Below are 17,683 nucleotides of genomic sequence, written 5' to 3'. Positions count from 1 at the left end.
ATGGCATCTGAGTAGTTGTGTCTAAACCATCCATCCTGTTCTGAGGTCAATTCTGCCCTGTGTCCACACAGTCCTCTACTCAGCCATTCCAGTTCAACTGTCTCCTGTATACTTATCCCACAGTTCCTGAAGAAACTCCCTGAAACAGTGGCTTGTGGGAGATTTCAAAAAGGCTTTCTGGAAGCAGATGGTCAAATTCCAGCAACTCCATCAGAAACTCAGCAGTTGAGAAGACATATATCCTCAAAATGAAGGCCAGGGCAAATAGTTAGAGTTTGCTCTTTTTGGCTGTAACTCCACAAAAGTGAATCATCTCAGGCTGCCTAGCAGAGGTCTTGTCAGTTGTACTGCCAACATATAAAGTAGAGTCAAATAAGATCAGCAATTATTGGAATTTATGCTATATGATTATGAAGGAGTCTCCAGGTGTTTCCTGGTCCTTGGAGTAACTGTTCCTCAAGATGGAGCTAACCAGGTGGAGCACTAAGTTTAGTCCCTGACACAGAGTGATGGTGAGACCTGGTATGAACAGCAGTGACTACAGATCTTCCTAAGACACCAAAAACTTTTATGTGCCTTTGTGGGGAGCAAGTCCTTACAAATGTGGCATCAGACCACCAGAAAGAGCTCTGCTGGCCACAGAAAAATCACGATGATTACCCCAGGCATCAGTTTGGTTTGGTAGGTTCATGGTGTATGCTGTTGCACTGGGTCTCTACATGCAATTTATCAACTAGCAAATATGTCTAAGATCGTTGAGAGATCTGAGTAACTGGTTCACCTGAATTGTGCTGCAGTTACAGAAGAAAAAGAAAGTGTGCATTCTGTGCCCACTCCATCAAGAACAGGAGTACTTTAAAGGGAAAGGCTTGGGTGATGCAAGTCTTACTAGATCATCATAGTTGGTTCCTAGATCTTCAACAGAGGTGCCAGGCAATATACATCATGCAAGAATTTTTAAAAACTCTGCACTTTTCAGGAACAGACTGAAGGACACACTTCCCTTCCTACATCACTGAAATTAACTGGATTTCGATCCTAACAGTGATTTTCCAGAGACCCTCCAAACCCACTCCCTTACCTGGGTCACAAAGACATACCCCAATGCAGACAGAAGTTGGTTCAACTACACATCCAGCAGGTGCAGGATGGTTTATATAAGCATGTATATGAACATCGCCAGAACAGCTGAATGGCTGTCAAATAATTTTACCCTGCAACACTGCTATAAAAGGTAAGAAACTATTATAATACTCATTTCACAAATGGAATATTGAGACAAGAGAGATTAAATGGCTGCTTAAGGTCATATAAAAAGCCTGTGGCTGAGCTGGGACCCAGATCTCCTGATTCCCAGTTCAGTGCTTTCATTACAAAGCCATCCTTGTGCACTTGGAAGACTTAGCACAAAATGGCAGTGTCTAACATGCAATCACAGTACAATTGGCAACATGGTTTTTTTTAATATCTGCTTGTTGTATTCTGCACATCTGTGAATGCCAGGCAGAAGTGCTTAACAGACTATACAGTAAGGAGGCCTCAAAGCATCCAGCACTTATAAACATAGCTGGGAAGCACAACCTGAAGCTGAGACTTACACAAACGTTGTTTGAAATATGTATGCAAATCAGATCAGAGATGCTTTGGGCTCATATTTTGCCAATACATGGGAGGATGTAGGGGATTGAACATGATGGAACCTGAAAGACAGAAATAATTGATTGGAAAATCGTTCCCAGAGAGTAGTTATCAGTGGTTCAGTCATGCTGGAAGGGCATAACGAGTGGGGTCCCGCAGGGATCGGTTCTGTTCAATATCTTCATCAATGATTTAGATAATGGCACAGAGAGTACACTTATAAAGTTTGTGGACAATACCAAGGAGGGCTTGCAAGTGCTTTGGGAGATAGGATTAAAATTCAAAATGATCTGGACAAACTGGAGAAACGGTCTGAAGTAAATAGGATGAAATTTGATATGGACAAAATGCAAAGTACTCCACTTAAGAAGGAACAATCAGCTGCACACATACAAAATGGGAAATGACTGTTTAGGAAGGAGTACTGTGGAAAGGGATCTGGGGGGTCATAGTGCATCACAAGCTAAATATGAGTCATCAGTGTAACGCTGTTGCAAAAAAAAAAAAAAAAAAAAAAAAAAAAAAAGCAAACATCATTCTGGGATGTAAGCAAGACACGAGAAGGAATTCTTCCACGCTGATAAGGCCTCAACTGGAGTATTTTGTCCAGTTCTGGGTGCCACATTTCAGAAAAGATGTGGACAAACTGGAGAAAGTCCAAAGAAGAGCAACAGAAATGATTAAAGGTCTAGAAAACATGACCTATGAGGGAAGACTGAAAAAATTGGGTTTGTTTAGTCTGGAAAAGAGAAGACTGATAGGGGACAGGATAACAGTTTTCAAGTACATTAAAGGTTGTTACAAGGAAGAGGGAGAAAAATTGTTCTCCTTAACCTCTGAGGATAGGACAAGAAGCAATGGTCTTAAATTGCAGCAAGGGCGGTTTAGGTTGGAGATTAGGGAAAACTTCCTGTCAGCGTGGTTAATCACTGGAATTGCCTAGGGAGGTGGTGGAATCTCCATCACTGGGGATTTTTAAGAGCAGGTTGGACAAACACCTGTCAGGGATGGTCTAGATAATACTTAGTCTTGCCTTTAGTGCAGGAGACTGGACTAGATGACCTCTCGAGGACCCTTCCAGTTCTATGATACTAACTGTTGGTATTTGCTGATATACATTTTTTTTTTATTTTGTTAATGGTGAATTTCACCTTATATAGTAAATATGCTTTTCTTTGTCAGTTTTTTAAATGTAGGAGTCTGTATAAGGGAGGCTAGGGACTAGTGAAATGGTGATGTATAGAAGGTAAATTGAAGTATGATTGATAGATCAACTTAACAGAGAAATAAAAGGCACAAATCAAATTTATTAAGCCAACAACTGCAAAAAGCAGCCACAGAAAATACAAAAAGCAACAATGAAATATTTGCAGACTGCAGAGATAAGAAAGTCATGTTCTGGGGATTCCCGTTCTCTTTGTCTTGATTGCTGGCACAAGTGGAGTGGTATGAGAACATATGGAAAGGAGCATACGAGTTTAGGTGGCAGCCCAACAAAAGCTGCTGCTCTCCTGTACCATAGCATTGTCCTGAGGAGGAGGTACACATTTAACAAGTGCAGAGGACTACTGTTGGGATAAAAGTGCTTGCTGCTGCCTTTGCACCTGCAAGTATTCTTTCAGGAACTCCTCATGTACCTCTTGCTCCTGCAGCTTCATTCCTCTATCACGATGTATATTTATTCATTGATACTCTGTTCTCTTGTCTAAATCAGTTGTCTTAAAAATAAAAAATAAAATGTTGGTATGTAGCTCCTCAAACTCGGTAAGAGTGGTGCTTAAAAAAACCAAACCAAAACCAAAACATTAAGATCTCATTTTCACTTTCCTTCCCCAGAGGATGGTCAAGCACTCAACTACTTGTGTTTCTGGATTCCTGGTTTCTTTTCTGCTCTGTGATGCTCTTGGTGCAATAGTAGTCACTAAAGTGAGAAGGAGAGTTTTAATATGCATTAGGTCATTAATGGCACAGTCTGTCTTGGGATTTGAAATGATAGGGACATAAACCAACACTAACAACATTTACAATCAGCAAAGAGTCCTGTGGCACCTTATAGACTAACAGACGTATTGGAGCATGAGCTTTCGTGGGTGAATACCCACTTTGTCGGATACTTAACATTTATAATATGGCTCATTGGGAAGAGGTGCTGGATTACTGGGACCACTGCACATAAGTGTGTGGTGGTGGCAGGGAAGTGGTTTGATAGGGGTGTGGTATATTTCAAAAGGGACTAAAGAAACATTTATTGCAGGCATCTCAAAATAACCTTTATAGTTAAGTCTCCAGCAAACAAAACAAAAACAAATAACAAGGGGGACAGAGGGATAAAGTCACACTTAAATTATAATCCATGAGAATAACTCAAGGACATGCTCCAAAATTAAACACACATAAGAAGGCTCCATAGGGCCACAGGTATATTAGCATCATCTTCTGGTCTGAATGGTGAAGACAATAGTCTGAATTGGCAAAAATTTGCAGATTTCAAAAACTGTTAGTTAAAAATACATTCTCTACTTTAGGTTACTGCTTTGCCTTGTCTACACACAAAAATTGTGCTGCTTTAATAATTCTGGTATAGTTGAAAAGCAGTACAACTCCCCCTGGATGGATGCAGTTATAACAGGGTAGTTTATTACTCCTCCTGTATGGGAAAAAACTATACTTGTATAGCACTTTTATACTAGTCTAACTGCATCTACATTAGGAGTTATAGTAATATAACTATCAATTTAAAAACAAACCAACACCTGCAACTGACAGTTATAGCAGTACAAAAATTGTATATTGACCAGTTCTTTATGAATAGCAGTAAGGACAATGGAAGAGGATACAAGATCTGAGATTCCATGCCCCTTGACTGTAGCTGTTAGCAAACTGCTCTAATTGCGTGCAAACAATGAGCTTGTACCCAAATTTTGATATGAATTAAGCAAAAAGCAGAATGAAATGCATTTGCAACTAGGTAGCCAATTGAACTGAAACCTTAGCCTGGCATATGAAACATCAGATACAATGCAAGTACATGCTAGGACTAAGATGCCCTAGCTTGTTGCAATGAAGTTTTACATTTACATTTACACTTTTATATTTTCTGTAGTTCAGTGTTTGACTTTTAAAATTACTGGACTACAATTTTGCATATGGACATGTGGCATGACTTAGCTAGCCACTGTTAGTTCCCAGAAACTTTGGCCTTACTTGAAACAGCCCATTCAGTCTCAAATGGAAGAAGGTTAGAGAGAGCTGCCTACCTGCTGGAATCTAGTGGAGCAAAGCTGGATGAATGGGGAGGGCATAAAAAGCTGCCACTGTGCTGTGGCAGCACTATCAGGGCAGAGAGGACACTTGCAGAGGGTGGAGAGCATGGTAGGAGTGACTTCTGCTTTCACTTGAGACTGCATCTGTCAGTTTCACAATTATGGCAATGAAATAAAACAAAAGTTCATATACCTTATACAGAAGTCCCCTCATCTCCAGAGTACTCTTCCGCCTGAACAATCTTCACTGCCAACTCCAGAAATTCTTAACAGGTCCTGTGATCCCAGCATGGTCTCCAGCACCACTTGGTTTTCAAATCTCTCTTGCCTTGGACTCAACCATCCTAATGGTGTCCTCCATTCAGATCCTTACAAGCCATATGCTGGGTGTCTAGAAGCTGTCCAACAGTCAGACTCCACAGATGGAAAAGGCCCAATGACAGGGACTAGTTCATTGAAAGACATTTTCATGTCTGCCCCAGAGTGGATGTTACCTTGGCCCATACTGGATTGGACCTTCAACATTTTTATTTTTTTCCTTACTCTGTTTCTCAGAGCAAGCAATACTCTGCTTTCCAGGGACAAGGAAGTACCAAATTACAGAGTTTCAGCTGCAACAACCATTTTGTCTCTCAGATTCTCTCAAGTGCCCAGGCATCTGCCTTGGGCCACATGGCAGAGTGCGCTCATACAATGGCTTCTTCCAAGACTTGCTTCATAATCAGCTAGCATTACGTTAGTGGAGCCCAACATGGTGACTTGCCTTGACCAGAGGAAGTGCAATCTAAGTGTGTGACTGTCTGTGAACCAATCTGAGTAAGTTTGTGTGGACACACAGGTATGTTACAGGCATGCCAGCAGTCCAAATTTCTCTAATATAGACAAGGCCTTTTAATACCTGATATCTTCAAAGTTCAGTGCAAATTAATGTTTAACTAAGCTCATAAGCATACTTCAAGCTCAATGGTATGTTTCAGGATTAAGAATTATTCTCACTTTGCAGCTATGAAACCATTGGCAGAGAAGAATAGAATTCAGATTCATTGTCCTGTGCTCAGTCAACAAGATCATACGGCCTCTTTAGGGCCAACCACTGAACAAGTGCACAAAGGAAGAGGAAAATGGCTTAAGGAGCTTCTTTATAGGCCTTTTGCATACAAGCAAGATTTTGGGCAGCTTCGATAAGATCATAGATCAGAATCTCACCCTTTGTATTCCAAACATTCAGAAAGCTACTACTTGTGATAAATATGTCACTGTTCTTAGTCGAAGTTTTCATTCTTTATATTATTCCACTTGTAGTTTCCCATAAGTGTCTACATTTTCTTAAAAAGTTGGCTGAAGAGTTAATGGTAACCACTCATGTTTCTAAAAGGGGAAATGAGTTTGGGAATGACCTTGATATTTTTGCTCATTTTGATGGAAGTTAGGTGAGCAGAAGGTAACATGCATTTGTCCTTGGAGAAGCACTTAACATTAACACTCCCTGATGATCATTAGGAAGTCACCAAGGGTATGTCTACACTACAATTAAAAACCCGCGGTTGGCCTGTGCCAGCTGACTTGGGCATGAGGGGCTATTTAACTGCAATGTGGATATTTGGGCTCAAGCCCAGCTCCAGTACCCTGCAAGGGGGGAGGGTCCCAGAGTTCGGGCTGCAGCCTGAGCCTGAACATCTACCCCACAGTTAAACAGCCCCTTACCCTGAGCCCAAGTCATCAAGGGTATGTCTACACAGCAAAGAAAAACCTGCGGTTGGCCCATACCAGTCGATTCAGACTCACAGGACTCGTGCACCAGCCCAAGCCCGGAAGTCTAAACGAAAATGAAACAGCCCCAGGACCCAAGCCCTGTGAGCCCAAGTCAGCTGGCAAGAGCCAGCCTCGGGTTTTCCTTTGCTGTATAGACTTACACTAAGTCTGCCTTCTTACACAAGGAAGGTGATGGTTTAAAAAGAATATTAAGGAAAATAATTACACCTAGATAAAGCAAAGGCGACAAGAATTTCAACTGCCTCCACGTCCCTCTCCATGCAGATTCTTGGCAATTTCTTCCAAGAGAAAACTGACAAAATACAACAGTCTTCTCCCTCTCCCCTCCGCCCTTCTCCTTCTACAACTCACATCTCCTTCTCCCATGTCACAGATAGCTTCTGAACTAGTAGTCCATCCTAATGCTCCTTGATCAGCCACCTTTTACACAGTTGACTATGTTCTTGAAATCTTGTCCTCCCTTGGCTTCTGTCACTCTGCTTCTCCTTGTTCTCCTCCTACTTCTCTAGTCATTCCTTCAATATGCCCTCTGAAGGAACCGTCACGCCTGCTCTCCAACTGTCTGTGGGGGATCAACGAGCTGCGATCGATGCATCAGCAGTCGATTTAGGAGGTCTAGTGAACTGCAGATAGCTCTCCCGTCAACTCCTATACCCCACCAGATTGAGAAGAGTAGGGGGAGTTCACAGGATAGCATCTCCCGTTGACATTGTGTAGTGTGCACCCACGGTAAGTAGGATCATAGTTACGTCGATTTGAGTTACTCTATTCAGGTAACTCAAATTGGGTAGCTTAGATCAAATTTCCCCTGTAGTGTAGACAAGGCCTCAGGCCCTAACCTTCAACTTGGACCTGTCTCTAGATCCTTAGGTCCAAGCTATATCTAAATCTTGGTGATTCTTTCTGCATAACATCTCTAAGATACAGCCTTTCTATTCATCCACACAGCTAAAACTCTCAGTTACACTCTCATCACCTCACATCTTGATTACTGCTACATCTTTCTCTCTAGCCTTCACAAATGCTATCTTACCCCACTCACATCCATTCAGAATACAGCTGCAAAGATCATTTTCTTAACCTGTCACTTTGATGTCACCTCTCTGAGTCCATTCATTGGTTCCCTGCTTTCTATCCAATCTAACGTGTTGGTATTCACATTTAAGGCCCTTTACAGTCCATCCCCACACTAGCTATCAACTCTCATTTGCTATCTAGCTGTCAGTATTCACCTCCAATTGGCCCATAAGAGTAGTCTCTTTTGCCCACTTGTTAATTTTCAAACGTACTTTCAAGCTTCCTCCCATGCTACCCCAACATGTTTGGGAGGCAGTCCCCAAAAACATCTTCAAGACCACTGCATTACCTACCTTCAAATCTCTCCTTAAAACTCTCCTTTACTGTGATGCCTACAAAAAACTTGACTGTTGTTTCTGCATACCAGCAGCCTCACTGCCTATTACGTTGACCAAAGCTGTCTCTCCGTTGCCTTGAACTCCTCAATCTGTCTGTATCCATCTGTTATCTCTTGCCTTATACTTAGATTGCAAACTCCTGGAACAGGGGACTGTTTTTGTTTGTTCAGGACCCAGCACAAGACTAGAGCTCCTAGGTACTATGGTAATATAAATAATAAACTTTATCAGCTGTGGGGGCATGGCCCCGTTGGAACCAAGAGCAGGCAACTTCAATGCCTTAGGAGGTCTCATAATCCATCAGTTAAAAAAAAATGTAAAAAGTTAAAAACCCAACAGTACTGACTAAAACCAGATTAGAAGAGAAAGTTTTAAATAAAGCTAGGTGAAAAATAAGATCTCCTTCATGAAAACGGTCTCATTTTTGCTCAATCTTCATATTTCCTAATAATTCATGTGTTATGACAATTGCACTGTCCTTTCATTTTTTAAAGTTTTTACCAGTTTGAGATGAACACTCAACATATGAAATGGGGAAGGTTGCTGTAACTTCAAGTGCAAATACTGTAAGCATGCTTTTCATTTAAAAATTGGCAATCCAAACAACTTCTACTGTATAAAATTAATAAAAGGAAGTTCTTTCTTACGCTTCATTAAGGGGAACAAAAATAAAATCCTTCTCAAAAATGTCAACATGCCGTGTCCATGTTTTTACTCGCCCATGTCGCTTCTGCTGTACTCTGTAAGACACCAACAGCAGAGAATAAATATTCAATATCATTGTACAATATTTTATGGCACCATGTAATCTTTGTTTTGTTGGACTCTTTTTTTTTTTTTTAATATAAGACTACCTTTCTGGATATTTTCATGATATTAGCACTGGTGGAAAAAGTTTCATAAGATTTGTAGTGCATATTCTACATTTATGATTCTTGGGTAAGACTTCCGAGATTCTGGCTAGCATCAGCAGCTAAAATACAATTCCATATTTTTTTTGACAGGTTTTATTTGTGTTATGTCTCTATTCTAATGGCCTTCATTGTGTTTGCACTTAATACATCACACTTACGATAGATTTGCAGTTTCATGAAGATTTCTTCTCTCTCTTTGATTAAGGCGTTTATAAAAAAATGAACTGAACACATGAATTCTGTCAGCATCTTCTTTTTTCAGTTTTTCTAGGACCAAATACCTGTTTTAAGAAAAATATCCTATTATTTTTTTTTTTTAAAACTCCTGCAGTTCTTTTATGTAAAGTTCTGTGTTACTCTACTAGCTGACAAAGTCTGCCACATAGTGGCCACACTGACTAGACAGCAGTGCCCACCCAAGAGGTGCCCTTCATTATATTTGAATGAACTGCAAAAGTGTCATGGCTCAGTTAACTAACTAGAGTGAAACTAACAAATGCTGTGCTACCCACACTTTAAGGCAACATTTTTACTCAAGCAATTTCATTACTTTTTGTGGGTTTGAGTTGGTCCTTTATTATGGGTTTCTGTTTAATTTATTTTATTATCAAAGCACATAGAAGATTTAAACTTATTAGTTAATGGGTCCATTGACACAATGTACAAATAAAAAGCAGCAACCTTGAGGCTCTGTTACAAAAGAAATAGAAATTAACATTCTAAAACTGAAGCTCTCTGTCTTCTCTTTTCCTCTAAAATATATTTTTAATAAATATATTAAATTTATATATATACATACACTTCTACATATTAGGCACCAAACCTCAGTCACATGATTATGTCATTTAATACCATAGGTTGAAAACTGTCATTTTAAAAAAATCGCATTCTAAGGGGCTGCTAAAAGACTTCTGATTAGCAAATTCTATAAATCAAAATAATGAAATTCAGCTCTAGTGCATAGAAAAATTCTGAACATGTTTATTCATCTTAAAGAGAGGAAGGTCAAACTAAGGTTATATTTCTTCCCTACTTAGTTATCACTGTTTTTTCTCTTATACAGAAGCTTTGCAGAATCTTGTTTTCAAATTAAATACGTGTCAAACAGGACATAAAGCATAAGATTAAAAACCTTTTAACAAAATAACGATTCAACTTTTAAATCTGGCAGACATACATGGCTTGAAACCAAGTCATGTTAATTGACCTACAGAACTTTACAGAGCCATAGCGAGGAGATGCTAAAAACCAGCTTGAAATAACAAAACTTACTTTAAATAAAAATCAATAATAACATCATTTAAAAATTCTCCTTCATTTAGGCAATGGAGGTCTTCATTGGTCACAGAAATACCACCTTTAGCAGGAGGAGGTGGATAAACTATCAACCTGCAAAGAAAAATACATTAAATAATAAATATGAAACTCCTCAGAAAGTAGTAAAGCATTGCAAAAACAGAGAAAGGCATCTTACTTTTCTATAGGACCGATAAAGACTGTATGTGGCTCTCCAATTTCATCATCATCAAAAAATTGAAACGGAGGTGCATTTCGCAGCTGTATTTTGGATTCAGAGACAACCTTATAAAAATAAATATAATATTTATTCCAACTGTACACTCAAAGTTCATAAAATTAAATTATTAAATCCCTGTAAATTCCCCCAAGGAGACAACATGTTCTATTGTTTTAAAAAAATTCTCAGAGACTAAGCAGAGGCATTTTCTTGACAGGAATATCATGAGTACCATGGTCTGAAAGATCCATTTAACATAACAAAGGGAAGAAAAATAGTTTTAATTCATTTATGGTACTTATATGTCAGTCTGACTGGCAGACAAACTCAAGTGATAGCTGAAAATTCTACAAGCTCTTAGGGAGTTACATTCGGTGAAAAGAACACACTAATTACATTTAACAACAGTCAAGCAAAATACTTATCCTCTTCTGGAATTGTACTAATGTAACACATTTAGTTATATTTGAACTAAAAGCTAGAAAGACAAAAAAATATATACTAAAAGACATTGTTCCTAGTGAAACAGCACAGTTTAAGCATAGTATTTATAAATCAAATGATATCACAACTTAGAGTAAAGCTTTGATCCAGAACAAAATATATTTACATTTTTTATTTTGTTTTCTTTAAGAGAAGCAGCACTTCCTTTGGAGTTGTCTTCCAAGGATTTTGTAAAGGCCACAAGCCTACCATTGGCTTCTTCAAATGGAATTTTCACAAAGAAATCAGAAATATTATTCCTGATACCAATCTCAGCAACAATTTTTTCAAATATTGTATTTCCATGAGCATCAAGGCCAGTCTCAAAAATCAGAACAATGTACTGTTCTTCTGGATCTAAGGAAAAAACACACACAATTGTCAATTTACTTAAAAATGCATAAAAATCGATCTGGATTTTCCTGTTTGAAAGTTATTGATGCTAAACAGCCTTAAGTCAAAAGAAATGCATTAAAACAGTAATGACAAAATTTTACAACTTGGATTCCCAAAGTTAAGCCTGATTTTCACAGGTGCAGAACCTCTACAAATCCCATGAGTATTGTGTGTTCTTATGTATTCTGAAATATCAGGCACATTTGATTTACAAGGTTCAAAATTAATGCACAAAGATATGCATCTAGATTTGAAAAATTTGGCCTAAGTTTGTTTAGCATGGTAAAGTTATCCTAAATACAGATAATCTAAAATACAAACATGCATAGATTTCTCACTCTAAAAAAATCTCATAGCAGCAGCAGCATAAAATGATGTGTACTGGTGGGAGGAAGAAATACTGTTAAAGAGAACAGAAAGTGTGATAATTGCTTGCTGGCCATATTATGCACATACATGGAGTATATTTTTGGAGGATTTAAAAAAAAAAACAAAAAACCCCCACTACAATCAGTTTATTCGCCCATGTCTTACACTCTGCCTAGCCATTTACACCTGTGCAAAGTATTGCAAAATACTACCCTCATCATTTGGAAATGTGGAGAATCACACCTGATACAAATAAATAAAAAAGACACAAAGTCAGAGGTCCTAACATACTTTAAAATACAACATTTTCTCTGTAACTTGGACCTCATTAAAAAGCAAATGAAATTATCAAGTCACCCACATTTTCTCTTTTTTCGTTGTCTTGTAATTTCAGTATAATTTCATATCAGTATAAAAAGAACATAAGAATGGCCCTACTGGGTCAGACCAAGGTCCATCTAGCCCAGTATCCTATCTTCCGACAGTGACCAATGCCAGGTGCCCCAGAAGGAATGAACAGAACGGGTAATCATCAAGTGATGCCTCCCCTGTCGCTCATTCCCAGCTTCTGGCAAACCTAGGCTAGGGACACCATTCCTACCCACCCTGGCTAATAGCCATTGATGGACCTATCCTCCATGAATTTATCTAGTTCTTTTCTGAATCCTGTTATGGTTTTGGCATTCACAACATCCTCTGGCAAGGAGTTCCACAGGTTGACTGTGCATTATGTGAAGAAATACTTCCTTTTATTTGTTTTAAACCTGCTGCCTATTAATTTCATTTAGAGACCCTTAGTTCTTGTGTTATGAGAAGTAAACAATGGTTCCTTATCTACTTTCTCTACACCAGTCATGATTTTATAGACCTCAATCATATCTCCCCTTAGCCGTCTCTTTTCCAAGCTGAAAAGTCCCAGTCTTATTAATCACTCCTTATATGGAAGCTGTTCCATACCCCCTAATCATTTTTGTTGCCCTTTTCTGAATCTTTGCCAATTGCAATATATCTTTTCTGAGATGGGGTGACCACATCTGCACACAGTATTCAAGATGTGGGCGTACCATGGATGTATATAGAGGCAACGTGATATTTTCTGTCCTATTATCTATCCCTTTTTTAATTATTCCCAGCATTCTGTTCGCTTTTTTTGACTGCCTCAGCACATTTGAGTGGATGTTTTCAGAGAACTATCCACAATGACTCCAAGATCTCTTTCTTGAGTTGTAACAGCTAATTTAGACCCCATCGTTTTATATCTGGAGACAGGGGGCTTAATTGTTCCCATATCAATAACAGTATTCATTAATAGCAATGCCACTGAAATCAATGGAGTTACACCAATGTATATCTGGTATAAGAGGAGAATCATAAGCCAGGATGTGTATATGTATGTGCTTGCACTTTTACAGACCTAGAATAAGCAAGTCCCCGTTCTGAAATATTTATAATCTAAATTAGGTTTGTAATCTAAATTGACAAAGAACCAAAAGGATTAGGGTTAAGAATGCAACATGCAAGTAAACTGACTTTAGCTGAAGTTTATCACATACTTTGATTTCCACTATTTGTTGATTTTGTAATTTCTTTACTAATAAATCCACCTGCCTTCTCTTACGAGCTGTAGCAATGTGCCAGCTCATCTATTACTATGTGACATTTCAAACGTCCACCCTGTCTATCCCCTTCCCCACCCGGCCAAACAGACATGGCTGCAAAGGAAAAAGGCACCTAGATGATACCAGATTAAATTTCTGTGTTTAGAAGGAGTATCTGGGAAAGACTCTTCATGCTCTCTCCTGCTTCTAGAAATCTGGAATATCTGCAGCCACTTTGGGAGGAACCAGACTGTAGTACAGGAGTTTAGGAGTCTGTCCTGTTAAACATTACAGTAACCCTAGGGCTGTTCCTAGACACTTTGGTGCCCTACACAGCTGGCCGGCACCAGTCCTTTTTGGGGGGGAGGGGCTGTGACCAAGGTCTGTGGGGGGCAGGAGCAGTCTTGGGGGGTAGGGTGGAACTGCCACCCCGGAACACACCGGTGGCGCAGAGCAGGCTGGGGCCAGGTCACTCCACTTCCTGCTGCCCGGTGAGTGCATGTCACACCTGAGCCCTGCTGCAGTCCCCTGGGACGTAGCTCAGGGGAAGGGGTGGAGTGGGGGCGGGGCTGGGGTGGGGCAGGAAGAGGCGGGGTGGGGGCAGAGCAGGGATAGAGCAGGAGCAGGGGCTATGGGGAAGGGGTGGAGTGGGCATGGGGCAGGAACAGGGACAGCTTTCCTGGATGGCTCAGCCAGCTGGAGAATCAGGTTGGCTACTGGAGCAGCACACAGCTGTGTAGGGCACTAGGAAATTTGGGCCAATTTGGTGCCCCAGATTTCTTGGTGCCATATACAGCTGCATAGTTTGTGTATGAGTAAGGAGGGCCCTGCCTAGTTAGTCACTAACTCAGAGAAAAGGAGTATGAAACTAGATCCAAGATTGTTTTTTGAAAGTTTCATATTTTAAGGCCAGAAGAGACCATTAGATAATCTATTCTTAACTCCTGCATAACATAGACCATAACATTTCATACAGTTACCCCAGCACGGAGTCCAATAAATTATGTTTGACTAAAGCATGTATCTTTTAGATAGGCATCTATTCTTGACTGAAAGACATCAAGAGATGGAGAATCCACCATTTCCCTTGGTAGGCAGTTCCAACAGTTAGTCACCCTCCGTCAAAAATCTGTGCCATATTTCTAATTTGAATCTGTCTGGCTTTAACTTCCAGCCATTGGTTCCTATTATACCTTTCTTCACTGAAAGAAAGAGCCCTTAGTACCCAGTATTTTCTTCCCATGACGATAAGTATGTAAGTACCAAGTCACCTCTGATTTTTTGATAATTTAACAGATTGAACTCCTTCTACCTCTCACCATCAGGCATTTTTTCCAGCCCTTGAATCATTAGCCAAACAGGCACATCTTTTCTTTCTTTCCCTAATGAAAAGAACATGAGAGCCCAGAATGAAAGTGAATGAGTGAATTTTTTGTGGTAATGAGTTTCACAGATTGGCTGTGCACACTGGGGGGGGGGGTGGGGGGGTGGAACCCTCACACACACCACCCACACAAAATTCTGCGGAAGCAAATCCCAGAACCCGGGTCAACTGACTGTCTTGTGGTGCTCGCACTATGGGGCTAAAAATAGCAACACAGACATTATTGCTCAGAATGGAATCTTGGCTCTGCAACCTCATAATGGGGGTTGGGTCTTGGAGCCAGGTGGGAACATCTACGCTGCTATTTTTAGTCCTGTAGCATGAGCCCTAGTTCGTTGATTCGGGAACTGAGACTTCCTGCTGTGTGGTTTTTCCCACCTCCCCCAGTGTTGACACACCCTAAAATAGAGAATATTTTGGGGGAGTTTTAAAATTTGCTACTAAACTGTTCCGTATGATTTAGTAGCAATTTGATGTATACTATATAACCCAAATAAGATTGAAATGATGTTCAAAGGATGCTCAAACCAACCAGCAAAAATAGCAGACATATCAGCATACCATGAAAGGGGAGTGTTGGCTCATTCATTACTAAGGTTTATGACCAGGGGAGTCTTGTTGGTTCCCCTGTTGCTACTGGATTTTAAAGTAGCAGAAGACGTTAAATGAGTTTTGGTGGTATTGTTTGGGCTTAGAATGACTGAGGTGGTTAAGAGCTACTGATACTACTTATCTGGATGCCCTTTCAATTTTTTAAAAGTGCATTTTATATAACAATTTGTAATATAATATATAAACAAAGTACAAACATATGAGGAAGTTTATGAGAAACACTTGTCATCATTAGGAAACACCTTGGTAATTCACTTGTAAACCCAAATCGCTAAGAAACATGATTTATCCAAGTTGTTTCTGAAGCACCTCTCTCTGTGGTACCTGAATTGGTCATCCCTAACTTTTAAGAAACACTTTTCAAATCACGCTTCTTCACTTATGTGTTTTCAATTAAAAATGTTATCTTTGGTTCACAAGGGCTCAAACTGTGCAGGTATCCAGAATAACTCCAGATGTTAGGAATCTGTCTAATATGCCCTATGGGAAATCAATAGGCTCATCTCTGAGTGAGAGGCTGAAATGGTCAAGAAAGTAAAGTAGGTTTTAACCTACTATTATTTATTTTATATTACAGACTTAAGAACTGTGCTGAGATATAGACATTAAATATGAGATTAAAGTCTAGATTGTTTTACAAGCTAGCACTTTCAGCAGGAAAGATTGGAAAAATTGGGTTTGTTTAGTCTGGAGAAGAGAAGACTGAAAGGGGCATGATAACCATTTTCAAGTATAGAAAAGGTTGTTACAAGAAGTAGGCTTAAACTGCAGCAATGGCAGTTTAGGTTGGACATTAGGAAAAACTTCCTAACTGTCAGGGTGGTTAAGCACGGGAATAAATTGCCTAGGGAGGTTGTGGAATCTCCATCATTGGAGATTTTTAAGAGCAGGTTAGACACACACTTGTCAGGGATGGTCCAGATAATGCTTAGTCCTGCCATGAGTGCATGGAACTGGACTAGATGACCTCTCGAGGTTCCTTCCAGTCCTATAATGCTATGAAATCTTGTCCTTGAATACTGTGAAAGGATTGTCTACCATTAAAAGCCCCAACTTCAACTCTTTGGGCTGATGTGATGGCTACCAAGGTCATTTTCAATGACAGGTTAGGAAAGGAGCAGGTCACCATTGGTTCAAAGGGAGGTGTTGTGAGGTGTGTAAGAACTAGACCAGGGGTCTCAAACTCAAATGACCCCGAGGGCCGCATGAGGACTAGTGCATTGGCCCGAGGGCCGCATCACTGACACGCCCCCTTGCTGCCCCTGGCCCCACCACCAATCCACCCCTTCCATGAGGCCCCGCCCCTGCCCTGTCTCTTCTCCACCTCCTCCCCTAAGCGCGCACAGTTTTAATAAATATATACACTCAGTAATGCACCTCACTCAAAGGACAAAACACGCACTTAGATTTACTGCCTAAGGCTCTGGGAGGGAGTTTGGGTGGGGGAGGGGGTCTGGATGCAGGCTCTGTGCTCGATGCAGGCTCCAGGCTGCGGCAGGGGGTGGGGGTGCAGGCTTTGGGACGGAGTTTGGGGATAGGAGGGAGTGCAGGGGTGAGGGCTGTGGGGCTGAGGGCGAGGGGTACATGATGCAGGAGGGGGCTCAGGGCTAGGGAAAAGGGTTGGGCTGTGGGGTGAGGGCTGTGGATGAGGGGTTCATGATGCGAGGGGGCTCAGGGCTAGGGAAGAGGGTTGGGCTGGGGCTCTGGGGTTGGGACGTGGTTTGGTGTGTGGGGTGAGGGCTGTGGATGAGGGGTTCTTGATGTGGGGGCGCTCAGGGCTGGGGCAGAGGATTAGGGTGCGGGGGGATGAGGGGTTCATGATGTGGGGGCGCTCAGGGCTGGGGCAGAGGATTAGGGTGTGGGGGGATGAGGGCTCTGGCTGGGGCTGAGGATTAGGGTGCAGGGGGATGAGGGGTTCATGATGTGGGGGTGCTCAGGGCTGGGGCTGAGGATTAGGGTGCGGGGGGAATGAGGGCTCTGGCTGGGGCTGAGGGTTTGGGGTTGGAGAGGCTCAGGGTAAGGGAAGCCTGCCTTGCCAGTACTGGCGGAGGGCAGGCACTAGGACCCTGCACCCTAATCCTCAGCCCCAGCCAGAGCCCTCATCCCCCCACACCCTAATCCTCTGCCCCAGCCCTGAGCGCCCCCACATCATGAACCCCTCATCCCCCCGCACCCTAATCCTCTGCCCCAGCCCTGAGCGCTTCCCTTCCCCCCCCCCAGCCCGGCCCCGGCGGGTCCCGCTTCCCTTCCCCCGGCCCGGCCCCGGCGGGTCCCGCTTCCCTCCCCCACCCCCCGGCCCGGGCCCGGCCCCGGCGGGTCCCG

The 17,683-nt window shown here is 41.4% G+C and overlaps 1 protein-coding gene across 10 annotated transcripts in view; it reads right to left on the bottom strand.

Annotated features, from left to right (window-relative positions):
- Nucleotides 1–17,683, bottom strand: part of SENP6 (SUMO specific peptidase 6) — a 187,038-nt gene that overhangs the window by 29,715 nt on the left and 139,640 nt on the right. For all 10 annotated transcript variants that reach the window (XM_045010858.1, XM_045010854.1, XM_045010861.1 and 7 more), the window contains 5 exons: nt 11,130–11,359; nt 10,478–10,584; nt 10,276–10,392; nt 9,162–9,284; nt 8,737–8,829 (listed from right to left, as the gene is read on the bottom strand). In XM_045010858.1, coding sequence (XP_044866793.1) covers nt 8,737–8,829; nt 9,162–9,284; nt 10,276–10,392; nt 10,478–10,584; nt 11,130–11,359 — 670 coding nt within the window. The remainder of the gene's footprint in view (nt 1–8,736; nt 8,830–9,161; nt 9,285–10,275; nt 10,393–10,477; nt 10,585–11,129; nt 11,360–17,683) is intronic.

This window comes from Mauremys mutica, chromosome 3, assembly GCF_020497125.1.
Source record: "Mauremys mutica isolate MM-2020 ecotype Southern chromosome 3, ASM2049712v1, whole genome shotgun sequence".
NCBI classification, from domain to species: domain Eukaryota; kingdom Metazoa; phylum Chordata; order Testudines; family Geoemydidae; genus Mauremys; species Mauremys mutica.
This window is presented reverse-complemented; position numbering and strand designations above follow the sequence as displayed.